The sequence below is a fragment of the Haemorhous mexicanus genome, chromosome 3, assembly GCF_027477595.1.
Source record: "Haemorhous mexicanus isolate bHaeMex1 chromosome 3, bHaeMex1.pri, whole genome shotgun sequence".
In the NCBI taxonomy this organism is placed as follows: Eukaryota; Metazoa; Chordata; class Aves; order Passeriformes; family Fringillidae; genus Haemorhous; species Haemorhous mexicanus.
Genome location: NC_082343.1, coordinates 42,455,463 through 42,474,014, shown reverse-complemented (window position 1 = coordinate 42,474,014; position 18,552 = coordinate 42,455,463). Strand labels below are relative to the sequence as shown.

The following is an 18,552-nucleotide window of genomic DNA, read 5'->3' as shown; positions in this document are numbered from 1 at the left end:
GGACATTGCAACAGGCTGGACTACTCACTGAATGCATACACATTTTTCAAACTTTATAGTCTTCTATTTACAACCTTATAAAAGCTCTAAACAAATATGTTCAGCAATAGCTGGAAATAGAACAAATATTGGTCAATGAGAAGCAGAATATAAGTTTTGTTTTCAGTAACAGGATTAAATTTGAAATTAAATTGTTGCACATGGAGTAGGATAAAAACTAGAACTAATTAATTACTGTGTAAATAAACACTGTAGTGCGAGCCTAAGGGCCTATCCACATGGATTCCTTTTTGGTATCAAGACTGTTTCTAGTTAGAAATAGAACATTTATCTCAGTTTAAATATTCCTGTGGACATATGGGAAATGCAGGAAGCCAAGCTGAATTTAGCAAACTTGCAAGTATGATTCCATTAGGGATCTGGACTCTACCTGGCAGTATCAGAAGACAGTACTGCTTATATTCAAGTGGTGTAATGGCTGTTAATTGACATAAATCATGAAAGTGATGACACAGAAATGTATACAAAGAGGAAATACCTCATGTTTCAGTTGTTGTAGAGTTATTAAATGACTCTATGTTGTAGAAGTCTTTGGCTACTTAAAAATGCCTTTAGCACTTACCTGCACTTCCACCACTGTTTAAGGCTACTTGTTATATAATCATGTTGCTAGTCCAAATCTGCCTCTCCACACAACCTCTCCGTTTGAACAGAGTGCATTTTCAAACCATGGACACGGCAAAATATTTGGCAGCCTACATTTATATTGTCTCTAAAGGCCAAAGTGATGGAATTAAATGCTTCTTCCAAAATGATGCTATTAACCATGCTGTGACCTCCTAACCAGGCATTGGGAATTCTGAGGGTTTGCGTCTCTCTCCTCATTGCTTCCAGCCAGGCTGAAAGCTGCCCTGCAGCTCACACTCACATGGAGGGGAAAAGGTGTCATCTCTATCTATGCCACATTGCACTTTGCTGAGAAGAAGCAAGAGGTTAAATTGAAGCTATATGGAGAATTTGAGGAAGCAATGGTATGACTAAGACATGAATGATCTTAAAAGAGAATTCAATAAAGGCAAGGGAAGTAGACAGACACAATGCCAGGTCATGAGTTAAACTCAAAAGCAGTGGTGAAGTCATCACTGTGTGTCTCTACTTCCAAACAAGTCTCTCTGTGTTGCAAAAGAAAAGTCACCAGCATAGTTTGATAACATACTAATCTTTAATCTATAAAGAAGATTAATTTCAAAGTTTAACATTATAAAAGAATAACAAATACTTTTTAAAACAAAAATACAAGATAACACACAGTTGCCTTGGTTTCTCCTGTTGCCAGAGCTTAGAGTACACAATCTCTGGGACACAATTCCATTGCATACAGTGTTTCCATTACTTCAGAATACATTGGAATTGAAATGACACATTTTGATTCACAAAAAGCTTTTCCAGGTACAAACTCAAGCAGGGTGCTCTTACAAATAGCTGGTCACATGTCAGATCCTCCTAATAATTCAAACAAACCATAATGAAATCACTGCTTGCTGCTACATTCCTGCCTTCTCATGTCAGCTCCTAGATGCCAGTAGTCCTACCACTGCATCGATCAATCCAGCTGCTTGTAGCTCACAGCTGTTCAAGAGCAGAACTTTTTTCATTCGGGTCCCCTGCTTTAGATTCACATCCAGAAGTTCTTATTCCCCTCAGACACACATATGAAAAAAAGCATTGGGGGGAAAAAATGATGGAGAAAGTATGAAAACTTTCGAGAAGTTTTTTTAGTCAGCAAAACAAAAGCTTCAGGCAGGGGCAATGTGAACAGCCCCTCCTCTAGTGGGCCCCCAGGCAAAGCCAAAGGGTTGATAAGGGTAACCAGGTGTAGAGGAAAAAGGCTTATCCTTCCCTGTCACAATCGAAAGATTTACAATTCTGACCCATACAAACTCTGCTCCTGCTTTGCACTGACCATGGAAACATGCTTTTAAGGCCCAGGCTGAACCAGACTGGAGTGACACTACACTCCACCTTACTCCTTTTTGGTTTGCTGTGTTAGCAACTCAAGCAAAAGCAAACAGGAGAAAAATCCTACCAAAACTTGTTAATAAAGGCACTTCAAAAATTGATAAAAAGGATACATTGTTCTATAAGCATCCCAAGTAGAATAACTGTTTTTTGAATCCATTAGTGGTTGTATTCTCATTGTATGATCTTTGGAAAGCCTAGTAATTACAACAAAAACAAAATGAAATAAAACATTGCCACCAATGAAATATCTGTTCAGTAAAAAACTGCAAAACCAAGTAAACAGCAATTTACACAATTCTCTCAGTCCTGCAAACCTGAAACATTCAACACTGCTTGGACAAAGTTGAGAATACAGTAGATTTTTCAGCATAACTCTACTTAAATGGCAGTATTAAGAAAAATAAGGCATACTATTGAAACCAAAAATACATAGAATCGGGTTTCTGTGCTACTGTTTGCCAAAAAGTTAGTTTTTAAAAAATGGTTTAAATGCAAACTTTTACATCTCCAACATGTTTGACATATTCCAGAAAACAAAAGAATACACATACATTGTATGTGATAATTTTTCCAAACTAGCCATTACTTTTTCACAGATTAAAAAAAAGTCTGTTTAAATATCTCATTTCTACAAAGTGAATTTACATTTTTAAGTACAAAGTGCAAATACTACAGTTGTTTTTATTGCCTTTTGGTGAGGAAATCTCCCACATGTCAAAGAGATCTGCCTTGGATTAGTAAGGTGTTCATCCTTGCTTCTTCGAAACTTGCTGAAAGGAAGTTGGGAAAATCTGCATTATTAATGATGTTTTCAATTAGTCCAGCATAAAATTCCATCTCTATTTTTCAACAGCACCCATATTCCACTATCAGAAGAGAGTTCTGCATAAACATATACAGGGAATAAAAGAAATTCCTGCCCTGTATTCCTTCATGGGATCTACGAGCAAGGGAATGAGCAATATCTTGACTACTTACCTATGGCCCCTTAAATCCACACCTGTCAAACACAGTTTTAGCAACTGCCTGGGCAAGTCCCTGGTTCAATATGCCTCCTAGGACATGTGATCTGTAAGGAACGGGCTGCTGGCTGAAGTCTCACAAACAATCTGTGGTTTCCTTACAAACTTTTTGCTAGGCTGCAAAAAGCAGCACTGACGGTGTGTGGGCATGTATGTGTGTGTTTGCTGGACAGGGTGGAGCTGAGCAAGGGAAATGTACCTGGCCACTACCTGAGTCCAGTCAGACCCATCCCCTATTTGACCTTTTGAGAGCAACCACAGCTGCACCACAGTAAGCACATTAGTGTATGTTTCTCTGTCTGCTTTCTTTCACTGAGCTGTTTTCTCAACAAACATGAAAAAACATGAGCTGAAGCACACATAAGCATATATTTAACTGAACTGCTGCTAAATAATAAATTAGTAGAAAGTAAGCTTTTTGGGTGTGTGTCTCCTGAGTGTTGCAAATCTGATCAGGCATCCTCAGATGGGTGGTTTCCTTTGAGCAGCTTCTATGCTTTTCAGTAGCTTCCTTTCAAGTGAGAAATTCTGTGATGAAAACCACCTTGTGCATTTGCAGCCATGTATTGTTCAAGTATGAAACTGCCAACAGATGGTTTTCTTAGCCAGCCTTAATGCAAGGCTATCATTTGTCAGCAACAGCTCTTAAAATAATTGATGCTGAGTCAGCAAAATTATCCAACAAAATTGAAAAACATAGATGTTCTAAGGACACTTTTATTTCCAATTCCACAAGTCAGTATCAGATTACAAGAAAGGGGAGAGGGCTTGTCATGCTTCAAGTGCAAGGCACGTGTGCCAGTAATTGCCATTATATAATTAAAATAACCCCTCTGAATGCTCTGGGAGTTCTGAAAGGATAATTGTTTTCAGGCTGTCTTGTTTAAGGTGCAAGTGATTTGTGGGGAAAACCTGAAAAATTAAGACCACAAACACTTGTTTAAACAAACAAACTTATCACATGATTGTAGCTGTGAGAATATTTTATATTCCATCAAAGGTATGTAGGAGGTCTCTGGTAAAAACCACAACAAATGTTGAGCTTGCCTTAGGAAGTGCAAACCTAACATCAAACAAAGCAGAGATTAAAAAAAGGGAACAAATCAATGAGCAGCTTGAAGAGGAAGATTTCTCTTGGCTTGTGGGCAGGTTCACCCGGAGTTCAGTTTATAACAAATTAATCTAGCTTTAGGACAGATGGGAAGACATTTACCACAACTTGGATTTTGGGGTATATTTAGCCAAATTCCTAATTTCATAGGTGCAACATTACCTGAGCTGTTCTTATAATACAGTTATATGAATAAATTTTAAACCATTTCATCATTTACTGATGCATTTGTAGTCATTAAGAATTTAAGTCCTCTAACTAATACAATGAGGTTTAAGAATAGTGTGAAGATGACTCTTTTGCTTGACCAATCAAACTACTGGACTCACCAGTTCTCCTTCAAGGCCATGCAAAAGTACTAGGAACATATAACAATATTACCCAGAAAAAAATTCTTTAGGATAAATGGTTATTAAAATAGACACCTACAAATTAAACCCCACTTTTTTAACCTATTTTCCTGGCCTTTCACTGAAGTCCCTCCTTCTCAAAGTGCACCTTTCTTTAAAGGGTTAAAAAACTCTGCTTTTGTGTGTTTTGCAGCTCTGAACAGCTTGAGTAGCCAAACCTCCGTGGTGGTGCTATTTTGAAAAACAAGATCAAGTCTTTGCAGAAAACTGATCCAAAAAAAATTATGGATTATGTTGTCAAGGTACTTGACATTTTATTTTTCCCAATCATTCTGCAATTTTAGTTTAAACGCAGATTAGACTGATGTAAATCCTAGTTCTTCAGCATACTTTGCTCAGCCAGCAAAGGCATCTGAAAGTGACAGCTCTTTTCATTGCACTAAGATTGTAAAAGCTCTTTTAAGCCATCATATAATAATGCAGTGGGGTTTCTGAAATGTATAGATTTTCACAGGGCATGCGAAATGCATGACTTTGCTCATTTCAATAAATGTCAGTTTGTGTTTATAGTGTGACACAAAGGAAAATTGACAGAATTTAGCTAAAGTAAAAGTTAAATGAAGATGAAGCAGTGCACATTTAAAAGTGCATGGGAATGCTGTCATTCAGGAATGCAGAAGACCCAAGAGGGCTCAATTACACTCATCAAATTATCATAAATGTCCTATATGTCAACTTACACTTTCCTAGGAACATCCACATGCAAGCCTAATCCACTTTGCAAATTATGCACATTTACTCTGCACCTGTAATTGACTGATTTAGCTTTCCATACATAGAACTTAAGTTAAAATTCATTAATTGGGGTGTTGCTCTGCATTTTTCTGGCAACTCTACAGAATAGCAGATTAAAGCAGTTTGAAGCTGCAATGATGACTGCTAAAACCCCAAGAAATTCAGCCAGGATATGCAGAAATGGAGATCTTGCATTCCCCAGTACTAACCTGCCTGCTGGATGAAGTGCTCTCAGTGTTGGTTCTAGGGACCGCTAAAGAAAGGAAAAGAAAACACTATAAATATGGTTTGTAAGTTATCCTCAAGAACTGAAGCCCTCATTCTGAAAAGCTATTTTTTAGAGCAGGGTAAGTGCACAGCTTTCAATAAATGAGATAAAATATTTCAGACCTTTCATTGACACACCTACTTTTTTCTTTCCTCAATACAGGTATTGCTTATTTCAAGGAGTTATATGAAAATTGAACAACAACATCTCTTGCCAGTTAACATGTCAAATTTGCTTACGAGATTGCATATAGTCAAGGCTGAGCATTTCAAACTTACTAAATCTTTAGCAGTAAATATAGTCTATTATCCCTGGCAGTAAAGAAGCATGGACAAGCAGACTTTTATGGAAAGCATTCACTTTGATTAAAGATATCAGAAACAGTTCTACAAAGCAAAAGATAAAAGATAAAAAATAGATAAAAAGATAAAGATATCACAGAAATATTTCTACAAACCAAAAATATTGTTTACATTGCATCTGTAAAAGGACAGGATTATCACTGTTTTTTAAAATTTCTTAGTTTCAAAGTCAAAGACAGTGCCTGAAGTAGGGGAAAATAAACCCTCAAAAAGCTAAATGCATTTGCTAGCCCAATAATCTTCCCAAGCTAACTTGTGAGACTAGGGAGGAACTTACTGTCTTGGTTTTCCATGTTAGTCTGTGAGTCAGACAAGCTGTACTGGAATTTAGGGAAAAAAACCTGGTGCTTGAAAAATGCTACAGCAGCTAGTACCCCCTTCAGAAAACATGCTTTACAACTATTTGGCTTTTATGTTGCTTCAAATTATTCTCACACAAGAAACTTGGGACTCACACGAAATCATACAGAGCCACTTCCTTAGCTCAGCTCTGACACCTCAGGTGACAAGTCTCATATTTTCCTAGAGATGTAACTCTAACTGCAGTGAAGTGGTAATTGCTTTCATTTGTGCAAGTGAAAGAAGTATCAGAAAGGAAATTTTAATTATCAAGTAAGAGAAACAAAATAGAATAGTGGTATTCCAACAAAAGTAATTTTTATTGTCTTGTCCTTAAAACTATGTACTTCTAGTAAAGCAACCCAATATGATTTGGTTAAGAACTTTTTTCCAACTGGATACCATTAGTTTTCCAATGCCAACTTCTGGGATTTTTTTTCCTTCCAAAGTTGAATGTTCTCATTATTGAAAGGAATTTTTTGCAGAAGCTCTGTTACAGAACTTCAGTTGTGGTGGTCACAATTTTTACTTCAGCCAAATCTCTGTGCGATCTTCACATGATTTCATGCCTCTTACAATTTTCATTTCCAAAACAGACAGTTTATCCTAATATTTTGGGGGTTTTCTACTGGAATATGATGACAAAAAAAACTGGGGTTTGTTTTGAGTCTTGCTATGGCTTTCCTTTACTGCCTCTGTAGTGATTTTGGACCCAAATGTCATCCACAACAAGTCCTAAGAAAGAATGCCTAAAAGAATGCCTGCTGCAGCAGGACAGAATTGTTTCACTTTCCACATTCATAGATAAAAAATCTATCTGACCAAAAGTCAGATAGATAAAGATATCATAATTCATCCACCTTCATATTAATTTTTTAAATCTTCATAATCTAAGTGAAAATTGGAAGGTATCATTATGAGGTCCACAAAAAAAAAGCCCCAGGAAAAAAATTCTGGATTTGATCGAGACTTGTTTTGAGAGATCTATTACTGTGAGCCATAGACAATTTACTTCATTAGTAAAATGTAGACTCCTTCTGTCTTTCTGCAGTATAGAATAGAATCAATGAGACCTTTGTTCCACTGTCCTTGCTTCATTTTAAGGTACCAGACAAAAGAATTTACCTATATTCATTCTTCCACAACTTCTTAAAGCATGGGGATCTACTGCTGCTGTTTAGAACTTCCCCCCCCCCCCCCCCCCTTTTCAGGAATTGTGTGATTGAACTCTGCAGGTACTATTATACTCTGTGGTTAGTTGTTCCCCTTCCTACTAGCTTGGCAGCAAGGTGAGGTGGCTGTGTATTAGCTGTTATTCCACCTGTTTGGCAGATAACCACATTCCTCTCTGCATCTCTAAACCACATTTGAGAAATGAGAATTCATTAGAAAACTCAACCATGTGCTTGCTTCCAGGAATCCAAAAAGTACAGGTGTGATACTTCCACTCACTCAGAACACAGTTCTATAATAACACTGAACTGGCTTTTTGATGATTGTTATTGTATCTTCTTAGATACCATAATACACTTAATGGTTAGAATCAACAGGAAGTTTTTGATTCTGTTGGAGCAATGTGATCCAGAAACAACTTTCTTGCCATCTGCCCTAAGCAACAGCTGCATTAGCTGCAGACAGGTGTATTCTTTTATTTTGTAAAACTCTGGCATATATAAATCTCAGGCTTCATAAGCTTTGAAGAATTTAGTGAAAAAGACAGAGAGAAAAGGCTCTTACTATGGCGTTTCTTTGTTTCTGCTTTACCTTCTTCTTTTGTTACTCCCAAGCAGCCCATTAATTCTTGAACTGACAAGGACTTATCGTTGTTCACATCACAGTATTCCACAAATTTCTTCACACATTTTTTGGGCTTTGATTTCTTTCTTAGGAATCTCTTAAATGGCTTGATTTCCTTCTTGCCGATATCACCACTGGAATTTTTATCCAGCTGTTTGAAATACCAATGGACGACTCTCTCTTCCAGAGTATGATTTGGATCAGGTTCAGAAACACTGGAAAAGAAAAATACAAGAGAATTTAGTCTTAATTTTGATATTTATTACCTTTATTTCAGAATAGTTATATCACCATCAGATGGCTGTCACCACTGTTATGTAAAACTCCCTAGTTTTGGACACTAAATTATAGTGAATCTCTCTTTTTTTCACTTTGGCCAACAATATCCTAAATTTTACACTAAGGGCTAGAATTTGCTTTTAGTGTACACTCTGAAACCCTGTTGAGGTCAGCATCATGCTCAGCAAGCAGTGCTTTCTCCTTAAATTTCCTAAATGAGAGAAAAGTGGAGAGAGAAATAAAAGAGAAAAAGACTGCTTCATAGTCAGCAGATGCATTAAACGTGTAAAGTAACCAACTGAAGTTGATCAACAATCAGCACTGCCAAATACCAAAGCTCCAATTACAACCCATGATGGATTCTCTTAGAGCTACAACACCTAAATGTATTGAATTACAGGATAAGCTATAAAAATAAATGCTATCTCCTCAGATAAGTACCTGACCTGCAGATGCCCTAAGTTTGACAGCACTCACACGTTTTTAACACTACCTGTGACTGCTGATAGCATTGGTTTGTTTTGCAAGCAACTAGGAAGAATATGAATCAGGAAGGTAGAACACATTCAAGAAATAAAGCCTTGAGAGGAGAGCAACGACTGACACACAGTTGCACCAGCAGCTACAGATAAACCCTGAGCTGTGCTGCTGAGAATTCATCATTCAAGTATATCTCTGTTTAGTGAACAGTCCACAGTGGTAACCTTGAAGTAAACTCTCCTAGATAGGTTCTTGGAAATTCACCCTTTATGCAGGCTCCTCAAAGCCCTCAACAATCTGTTCACCATTGTGGGAATCCTTTTAAAGACACATAAAAAGATCTGAAACCCACCGGCTGGAAGACAATGATGGATCAGAGACCGCGTGCACCATATCTGTGGACAACGCATCCAAAACACTCGTTAGGAACTCATTCTTCTTGGCCCCAGGACAACCTAGAAAATCAGATATTTTTTTTCTTTTCATGTTACCTGCTTTTATAACACTTAGATTTCAACAATAGTTTAAACTTTGAGACAGATATTACTCCCTGTACACAAATTTCCATAAATTGTGGACATGTTCATAACATAATTCAAAGACAAGCATTTAAATTCAGGTTCATATCTGTAACAGAGCAGGAATAAAAAACCCAACCCTTTGAACTGAAGCAAGTGTGAATTTGTTTTGCTTACCTTGAGTCCCTTTATTTAATTTTTGACCATTATTTTTCCTTCTTTCTGATGTCTTTAACATGGATGTCAAAGTTTGAAAATAACAGCTTTGAAGCCATGAAAAGTTCGTACATGACCCAAGACAGAAAAATGGACTAGAAGCTGACAACACAATACCTATTTCAGATTCCCACTTTCTCTCCTCTTATTTTCCACTGGCTTTCTTGACACACATATTTTCAGTACATTGGTCTTCCTCTCTGTAACTCTTTCCTCTTTCAACTCCTTGTATCCTTCCCTTTCCACTTGGACAGGGGTTAACTAGCACTACATGGCACCTAGCCCAATAAGCTGCTCTTAGTTGGTACTTTGGTTCATGCTGTGAGAGCTTATGGTGATGCTAGTTCATCCTCATAATCACATTCCCCATGCTACCAAGTTCTTCTCTGAAAGAAACAGACAGCATGTTTCAGATACATAGTCTGTCAGATAAATATATACTGAAAGAGCCCCTCTCCAAGCAGCACAGCTGGAGCAGATAAATTCCTCTGACAAGCACATGGATGTTGACACATGGAGGTTTGTTTATACAATACACCTGCTTCCTCTCCTCTTCCCTAGAGACCTGAGCCAAACACCAGGTCTTCCTCTAACCCTCCAAATAGCTGAGTTAAAGTAAAGGAAGATCCATGATCAGTGACATGGAGATTACAAGCTTGAAGCTAGAGCCCACGGCAGGACTTTCACAGACAATTCTGTGCTGGAAGCCACTTACTGTAGTTCCGGTTTAAAGTGAAAAAGGGAAATACTTTGAAGTGTTGTGGAAAAGTAAAATTAGTCAGTCAGTAGGGATTTGGTGTTTTACTAAATTTCTCAGCAACCTCTGGAGCAGGCAGTAGGACTACATGAGCCTGAAAAGCTTCATCTTGCCCACCAAATTATTTTTAATACATCCCACGTTGATCCAAGGAAGTAAACCTGTGTTATATTAGCCCTTAGCTGTGTTGCAGTCAGAATAGCTCAGCTATTATGTACAGCAGGAGTACCCAGTAGATATTTTTGTCTAACACATTCATGTAGTTATGAGTTCCTTGCCTTTGGCACCAAGGATATTTTATTTCAGTAACTGTAAAAGGTATATAAAAGGAATTCACTGAGGCAAGTTTCACTGCACTAAAAGTACACATATGAAAGTAGTTGTCACTCTGTTACATATGTCCTTCTCCTTATTTGTGGGGTTTTTTCTGTCACAACTGGAAAAAAGAGGAAAAAGAAATGAAAAAAAAACCAAAACCCAAAACCAAACAATCCAGCAGCTATAAGTTTGAGTTCAGTGAAGCAAGCACTTCAATTTTCCCTGAAAGGTATGAAAGCTAGAAGGGTGGTGAGATATTAATAAGGGAAGGATGGAAACTGTACCAACAGGTTCCATTCAGTGCATAATCCCTAATGCAAAGAGTGTGCTGCCAAATTAGGTTCAGGCGTTCCAGCCATGAAAGCAAATGGTGCATTGTCATTTCAATGAGGTCACATAACTTTGTGAGCTACAAAAGCACATCTGTCCAGAGATGAGCAGGCAGAGGGCAGGCAGTCCCCGTGCAGCAGGCACATCCACTTGTGCCAGCATGCCAACCTGAATGAATCAGCAACAAGGCCCTGAGCAACCCACTGAGCTCAGTGCTAGCCCTTGCTAGCAAGGACAGCACTGTGGGCCAGAGCTAGTTCCCTTCAAAGGACAGGTGAAGAGTCTGTCTGGGGCTCTCCTCGAAAGCCTGTCTTGATTGTTATGAGCTGTATTCATTTCGTGTTGGAGTTGTTATTACCAACATCAGCCAGAAGCCTAAATTCTGCTCCAAGCTTAAGTTTTTAATTGATACAGAACTTATAGAAAATGCAAAAAATAAGACCTCAGCATGTAACAATGCAGTGCAACATGGAGCAAAGGAATTTGACTTTTTTCTTTCTCTGTCGTTTTTTTGGATAGTTAATAATGTCAATATCCAATTTGATTTAAGAGCTCCACCATTTATGAGTGTATTTCTGAAACATCTGGAAGAAACAAAAATCTGCTTTAGGTAGTTTCCACTGCTGTCCAGAGAGCTGCTGAGTGTACATATGCTACAGATATAGAGATCAAAATCCTCACTTAGCTTGCCATTTATGAGATACAGCTAAGCAGGGGAAAGTATCAACTTCTAAATTCTCAAGAAATCGCAGGAAGAAAATTGCACAGTTTAAAGCCTGTCTCTGACAATTTTCCCTAAGACTAAGAAAGGTTTCTAAATGTGTATTTCATAAAGTTGCAATAACAGCTGACAGCAATAGAAATCTCACAGAATACAGAAATTGCTGTTAAAACAAACACAGTAAGTTGCTCTGAAACATTCTAAATTGCAACTCTACTACTTAACGTAAAATGACACCCCACAAAACCTCATCAGTCAAATACAGAGAAAATATTCAGGTTCTCCCAATTATAAGTTTTGCTGACGTGTGGGCAATCACACAGCAATTTACCCCACAGTGAAATCTCTGTTCATTGCAGGTGTTACTAACTCAGAATAATTCTCTGGAGGCTTCACGCTGAGCTTTAATTTTCAGCAAATTTGTGGATGGCAAGACTGGAGGAGCTTTAGCTTGATTGTAATGAATAATTCACTCTTATTGGGCTAAATACAGAAAGCGAAAGACTAGTCTCTTATGGGAGCCTTATGCTTCTTGATATGGTTTATGGGCTTCAGTTTCTTCTTCTGCAGCTGCCTGTCCTGTGTGGATTTGACAGCTTACACACATAGTAATTTGTTGTTAAAGGGTGGAAGCTGAAACCACATGGAGCTAACATACAGGTTCAGAATGCAGACTGAAGTGTTTGCTTTAGGGATAGTGTTACCCAGAGTAAACCTGAGACCAACAGATACATACAACAAATGACAGGAATACACAAACACCTCATTTCAGCTATAATATAAGGGAAATTGGAGAATCATCATTATGCCTTATATCTCTCATATATACACATCTCTCTGTACATATAACTACTTTTAGCACTGAGAATGGATTTTTGAAGCTAAATCTGTGGGGAGGTTTTCCATTAACATTCTAAAATATGCAAACCCTAGTGCCTTGGAGCTCCCTGCTTGGCTGATAATAATCTACCACTGTCAGTCTTGGAAGATTATCTTTTACAACATATCTGAAGTCATGGCTAGAAGAGCATTTTGTTCATTTTTGTAAAAATGGGAATACAACAGATAAGATTTACCACCTTAAAAGGGGCTGTGCATTAATCTTCCTGCAAGAGAGGAAAGTGTCTTGAGTCAGTCACTCAAGTTATTAAAGGCATGACAACTTTAGATTAGCAAATCTGAACTTTCTTTTTTATTCCCTGTTTGCTAATATGAACATAAAGCTTAGTGGTGCACTCAAATACAATGATTACTGAAATTCCTCTAAAGATTCCAAGTAAGCTTTTGATCTGCCAAAAAGCAGAATGACCAGAACTATTTATGCTTCATTTGTACCTTTGATGTCACTGAAAAGCAGTGTTATGCAGAAGAAAAGAATTTAACAAAATTTTTCAGTGCTACTGGTTATCCTGGCACAATAGACAATACAACAAAACCTTTTTTCTTGGACATTTATTTTATACACACACATAAGTATAGTCATGAGTTTATTTTTGTTGATCCATGTGAACCACGAGTTTGTGTTTGTCTAGACATGCTGAGGGGCCTCCTCATTTTTTGGAGGACTTCCTGAGCTCTTCCTGATTCCCTTTCCAAAAAAAAAAAAAAAAAAAAAAAAAAAAAAAAAAAAAAAATCCTTCAAAAATATGAGCCTGGGAAGTGCAATTTGTTACTCTACTGATTACTAAAAATCATGGTCTCAAATCATGTCTCACTGACAAAGTCACTGTCTTTATAATTTTATTGAACAGATGTACTTGATGATCTAAGAGGTCTTTTCCAGTCTTCAGAATTCTCTGATTCCATGACTCTATGCCTCATTTCAGTCTTTCCCTCCCTGCAGCTTCTGGTAACTTCTCACAGACAAAAACTATCTACTTATTTTGTATCCTTGAAGGCTTGAGGACATTACCTGCCCTTGTTAACATCCCTCAGGTATTACAATTTTTTAATAACTTTATTTTTTTCTCTTAAATATTCATACAATTTAAAAGAATTAAGCTCAGAGACAAGTTTTCTTTCATATGTCCTTACCCAAATTTCAAAAATAAGTAGATAGAATACAATGGATATTAGCTGTAGGGGGCTACTAATCCTTTGCTTTGCAGCCCCAGATCTCCATGTCTTACAGGAAAGAAGTATTATTTCTCAACAAGAGCAGGAAGCAGATTTCAGTTCTTAACATGTATTTAATTTGTTGTTACTATTTTAAATTTATTTTTCTGTTCTAATTTCAAGGCATACACACACACACACACACAGAAGAGTTAACAAAGGATGTCTCCCAAAGCCCTACCCTTCAACCTCAGACATTCATGTCATACCAAAGTTCTTTGAGAGGGATTTGTTGAACTTGAGCCTGCTGAAATGAGATGTCTCACCCACAATAGTTATTTAAGTTCAGTATAAAGGAACCCATTCAGAAGGCATTCATCCCAACTACCTGAGGGGTTTTTTTCCTTAGAATAGAAGAGTATCTCCCTTAAAATGTTTCATTTCTTCCCTATTAACTGAGGAAGCCCAGGCAGATAACTTATACTCCCCGGTGGTGTTACTCAGGTTGTGATTAATTCTATATATGTCTGTTTTACAAATAGACTTAGGCTCTAACTACTCTCCTATTCTCTGGGTAAATGTGGAAGAAGGAAGGGGTTATATTCATAGCAGAAACACAAAATCCTATAAGCAGCTTTTGCAAGCAACTGAGTGAAAAAGTCTAGGGCATTTGTTGATAGGAAAAACAGTCCATTACGTTTATTTCAGTTCCTGTACTATTATCACTAAACAAGAAAAAGGAAATTGTTTCATATCGTCAAAGCATGACAGGCAATATGAAATGGCTAACTTCTGATTACCACTTTTTAGTTTGGCTATCCCTCCATTAAAGGCTTTTGAGAAGTGAATTTCTTGCTGCTAATAGCTCTGAGATGTCACTGTGACAACACGGAGTGATGAATCACTTGAAACACAGTAATCCTTTCAGAGGCCATCCAGCCAAAAGTCAGTGCTAAACTTGTGAAAGTCTTTGGATATTATTTGCCATTCTTAAACATTCTCTTGTAGACCTCTCCCTTTCTAGGTTTGACTGCAAATAGGAAAAAGGTCTAAAAATTCAGATCATAAGTTGTGCCTCTTTGCTGCTTGACTGGATACAAGAAAACTGATATTTCTGTTTGGCAGTCAATGCCTACAATATCTACTTCACTTTTGGGGGCCAAAGACATCTCAGTAGGCTGAGAAGGATCTGACATTCTCAGCATTTAGGCTGACAGTCTCTGTGCCACTGCCAACTTGTAGCCTTTAGAGGCTCATCCCCTCAGGTTGAGCATGACCTGCAATGCAGCCGTGTGGGTCGAGCTCCAGAGGAAGAAACCCAATGCATTTAACTGAAGAGTTGGCACAGTGACAGAACTCAATCATCCCACTGATTAGGACACAGAGAGAAGTGTTTAAAAATTAGAAAGGTTCCCAAAAATGTGTAGAAGATAAAAGCAACTAGATCTGGTTTTCAAAACATTATACTTCTGCTTTATGTACCACATTTCATGACTGCCTGGACTTGAGATAAACAGCTAGTACCTCTGACTGCAGTAACACTTTTAAGAATAGCTTATTGAACTGAAATATTGTGGAATCCAGTTTTATACAGTATGACAGGCATCTGAATCTCCTCATTATCATTCTGAGAGTCTTAACAATTAGCAACCAATACTGCTTAGAGAGTAAAAATGCAGTTCTTTTTAGTAGACATTTATTACTTCCCATTTACTTGTGTTTTCATCATGTTGTTATGTTTCCTCTCAGGAGAAGGATATGAAAGAAAACATATTTAATTACCTCCATTTAAATATCCATTAAAAAGGAAAAGCTATTACAAAGAATGTATGTTGTTGTAATTATGGAAGTGACCTCAGAAATAAGGTGCATAATTCTGGTCTCTTGATGGAAAAATTGAACTATGGGGACTTGACTTAGTGGGGATGTTTTTTACATTACTTAATTAATCTAAGCAGCCTGCTCCTTGGAAACTCTCATGAAAAACAGCCTTTTCTACCAACTGATGTTGATTTTAACTTTTATGGCTGTCTCTTAATGAGACTTTTACCAGTGGAAGCACAAGCCGAAAATCCTCAAAGCACCCACTATCATCTAAAGCCACAAAAAAGGTCTTTATTCAGACCCTAAGAACCACCGGTCATTAAATGGGAAGAAGGAGATCCAGAGCTGTTGGGCCAGCAGCACACATTCCTTTCAGAGCAATTCCTTAGGAGTCCCCGTGCACAGAGTGGTACCTTCACACCCGTGTGTGATTCTCATGTGTATACAGAACACAGAACGGATGGAGATGGAAGATTAGTGCTCCATAAAGATATCTTTTCGTACTTGATGGATCTTTTCAAAAAGACCTTTGAAACACAATACATTCCTTGTTTTGGGGGTTTGGTTTTTTTTGTTTTTTTTTTTTAAAAAGAACAAATAGAGATGGTACAGACCAACCTGTGGCACACAAATTGAGTATTTCACAGAGGTAGTTATTTGATGTCTCTTGAATCTGGAAATAAAAGCAGTGGCAGAACCACCAAAAGCAAAACTAAGTCAGTACTACCAGGGCCCAATGCATGTTGTTGGATGGTAGAGGATGAGATGGAAAAGAAAGACGGGGAAGGGAGGAGCACAAAGGATGAAGAAGATCCAGCAATACTGCAAGCAGTTATGTAAAATATCAGTCTTTACCCTTGCTTTATTTTGCTTATACCTGTGACTACTGAACTCGCATTAAGAGACAAATTTTCACCAGTTTTACCTGATTATTTTTTTCTCCCTTCCTTCCATAACTGGCAAGTGACAGATTTAGGAATTGGATATCCAATACAGAGGGAGGCTAGAATTAATGGCAGGCAGGCATGGCTATTTTTTGGAACATTAACTATATACTGAATTGATTGACTCAGAATGGATTTTTACAGCAGTGATTAAAAGAGGTTTTTAAAATGGAAATCCTGGAAGTAACTGAAGTGAAACAAGAGTCAGCAAGTACCACTAAAGCATTACTTGAACACTATGGAATGAAACAGTCCTTGGAAACCTGGCATCACAAAAATCTCCATTCTCTTTATGCAGTTTTTAATTTGGGATCTGCAGTCTTGTTACCTTTCTGGACACTTTCCATTAAACATGATAGATTTCCTCTGCAAACATCATTTCAAATCTCCCTGGCTCATCCTTGGCTAGACAAAAAGCTGTAAGATGACTAATACAAAAAACATAAATACAACATACAAATCCTCAATGTGGAACTCTTACAAGGTATAAAACTACACAAGAATGAAATGTCCCTAGGTCCTGCTGAAGGAAGTGGGCATATTGTGACAGACTGACTAGGTCCAGGCTTTAATAATTAGACACTATTTATTTAAATGAAAGATGATGGTATTCAACATTACCAAGCTCACTTCTCCAGGGTTCACAGAGGTCTCTGTAGCTACAGCAGGTTCTCAAACCAACTTTCTTTGCAAATAGACCTCTGTTTGGAACAGATCCTCCAACTCAAACGTAGTAGTGTGTACCTCATTAAACAATAATAAACTAAATGCTCAAGTAATGATGAAGTGGATTTAATCCCACAAAAAGCAGGCAATTGAGAGTTAACGATGCCACCCTTAATTTGCAATTTACAGTAAGCCCTGAGGAAATGAACACATCCTACTTGGTAGCAGAGATCCTGCAATGACAGAAGCACAATGGAGCAAATTAAGGATGGAGATTAATGTAATTATGGTTCTAAAGTGTCTGCCAGGAAGGATGCAATGCAGCTGACTTCATGTAAAACAGTTTACAGTGTGCGGTTTGATTACAAAGTGCCTTGGGTCACTTTACAGCAGGAAGATCCAATTCCATGACAACACTCCGTTAAGGATTATGAGGACACTTTCCTCACTGAACCACTACACTGCAGGTGAGTTTCATTGGGTACAGTGTGGCCTGCTTCCCCTGTGCACGTCCAGCATTCAGTCAGGTACTCAACTAAGGATATCCTGCAGCCGTGCCAAGGACTGGATTTCCTTGTGTTTGTGCAGAAGCCCGCCCTGCCGGCTTCAGCAGCTGTCATGAAGTGTAATGCCAACCAGGATCCCCAGAAACAGCTGACTCTTGGTACTAACAGGTAATATCTGAAAGGGCTGAGGAGACAGGTTATTGAAATGTGAAAACCAGTCAGGCTTACTGACTGTGGGACCCTACAGGAAACAAAGAGAGAGGGAGAAATATCCCATTGTCCCCTCCAGACATCAGGCATGGTCTACAAACAAACATGACCCCCTTTTATAGACAGGCTGACATGGCATGGCATACTGCAAGACTGAGCCAGTGTAGGCAGTTACAGCAGTGTGTGTGTACAGTTTCTGGAGCAGGCCATGGAATCTCATTTGTTGATAACACAGCAATAGAAACACATCAGCAAAGTTCTCAGGTGTCTTACTCTGTGCTGCAAAGTGAATGGAGAGAGGTGGAAACAAGACATTGCTTTATAAGTTTGTGCCCTGGGTATTGAAGGGCATAGGGGAAAATTCAATCTGAGTGGATAACAGCAGCATCCCAAATGCTCAGACCCAGAAAAAGTGAGTCCTTCTTGGGTGTGAATACTAATCTGACTTTCAGCCTTGCATTTTGCAACAGTGCTTGCCTGTTGGTGAAGGAACTGAATAAATGACTCTATAATTCACACACCCCACATTTCCATTCTAACTCTACCGGGAATAAGTCTCTGGTATAAATACACATACTCTAATAATGATTTAGTATGCAGTGGTCATTTTCCATTACAAGTGAATGAATGTAAAAAACTCTTATTCAAAGCTAGAAGCCCAT

General features: G+C 38.0%; 1 protein-coding gene across 6 annotated transcripts in view; it reads right to left on the bottom strand.

Annotated features, from left to right (window-relative positions):
* Positions 1 to 1,203: 1,203 nt before the first annotated feature.
* The window catches only part of SMOC2 (SPARC related modular calcium binding 2), a 140,770-nt gene continuing 123,421 nt past the window's right edge, over positions 1,204 to 18,552 (bottom strand). For 3 of the 6 annotated variants that reach the window (XM_059841525.1, XM_059841529.1, XM_059841527.1), the window contains 4 exons: positions 9,178 to 9,280; positions 8,007 to 8,281; positions 5,510 to 5,553; positions 1,204 to 2,792 (listed from right to left, as the gene is read on the bottom strand). In XM_059841525.1, coding sequence (XP_059697508.1) covers positions 2,769 to 2,792; positions 5,510 to 5,553; positions 8,007 to 8,281; positions 9,178 to 9,280 — 446 coding nt within the window. In that variant the 3' untranslated portion in view covers positions 1,204 to 2,768. The remainder of the gene's footprint in view (positions 2,793 to 5,509; positions 5,554 to 8,006; positions 8,282 to 9,177; positions 9,281 to 18,552) is intronic. The other 3 variants (XR_009485766.1, XR_009485765.1, XM_059841526.1) reach the window with 3 other exon arrangements.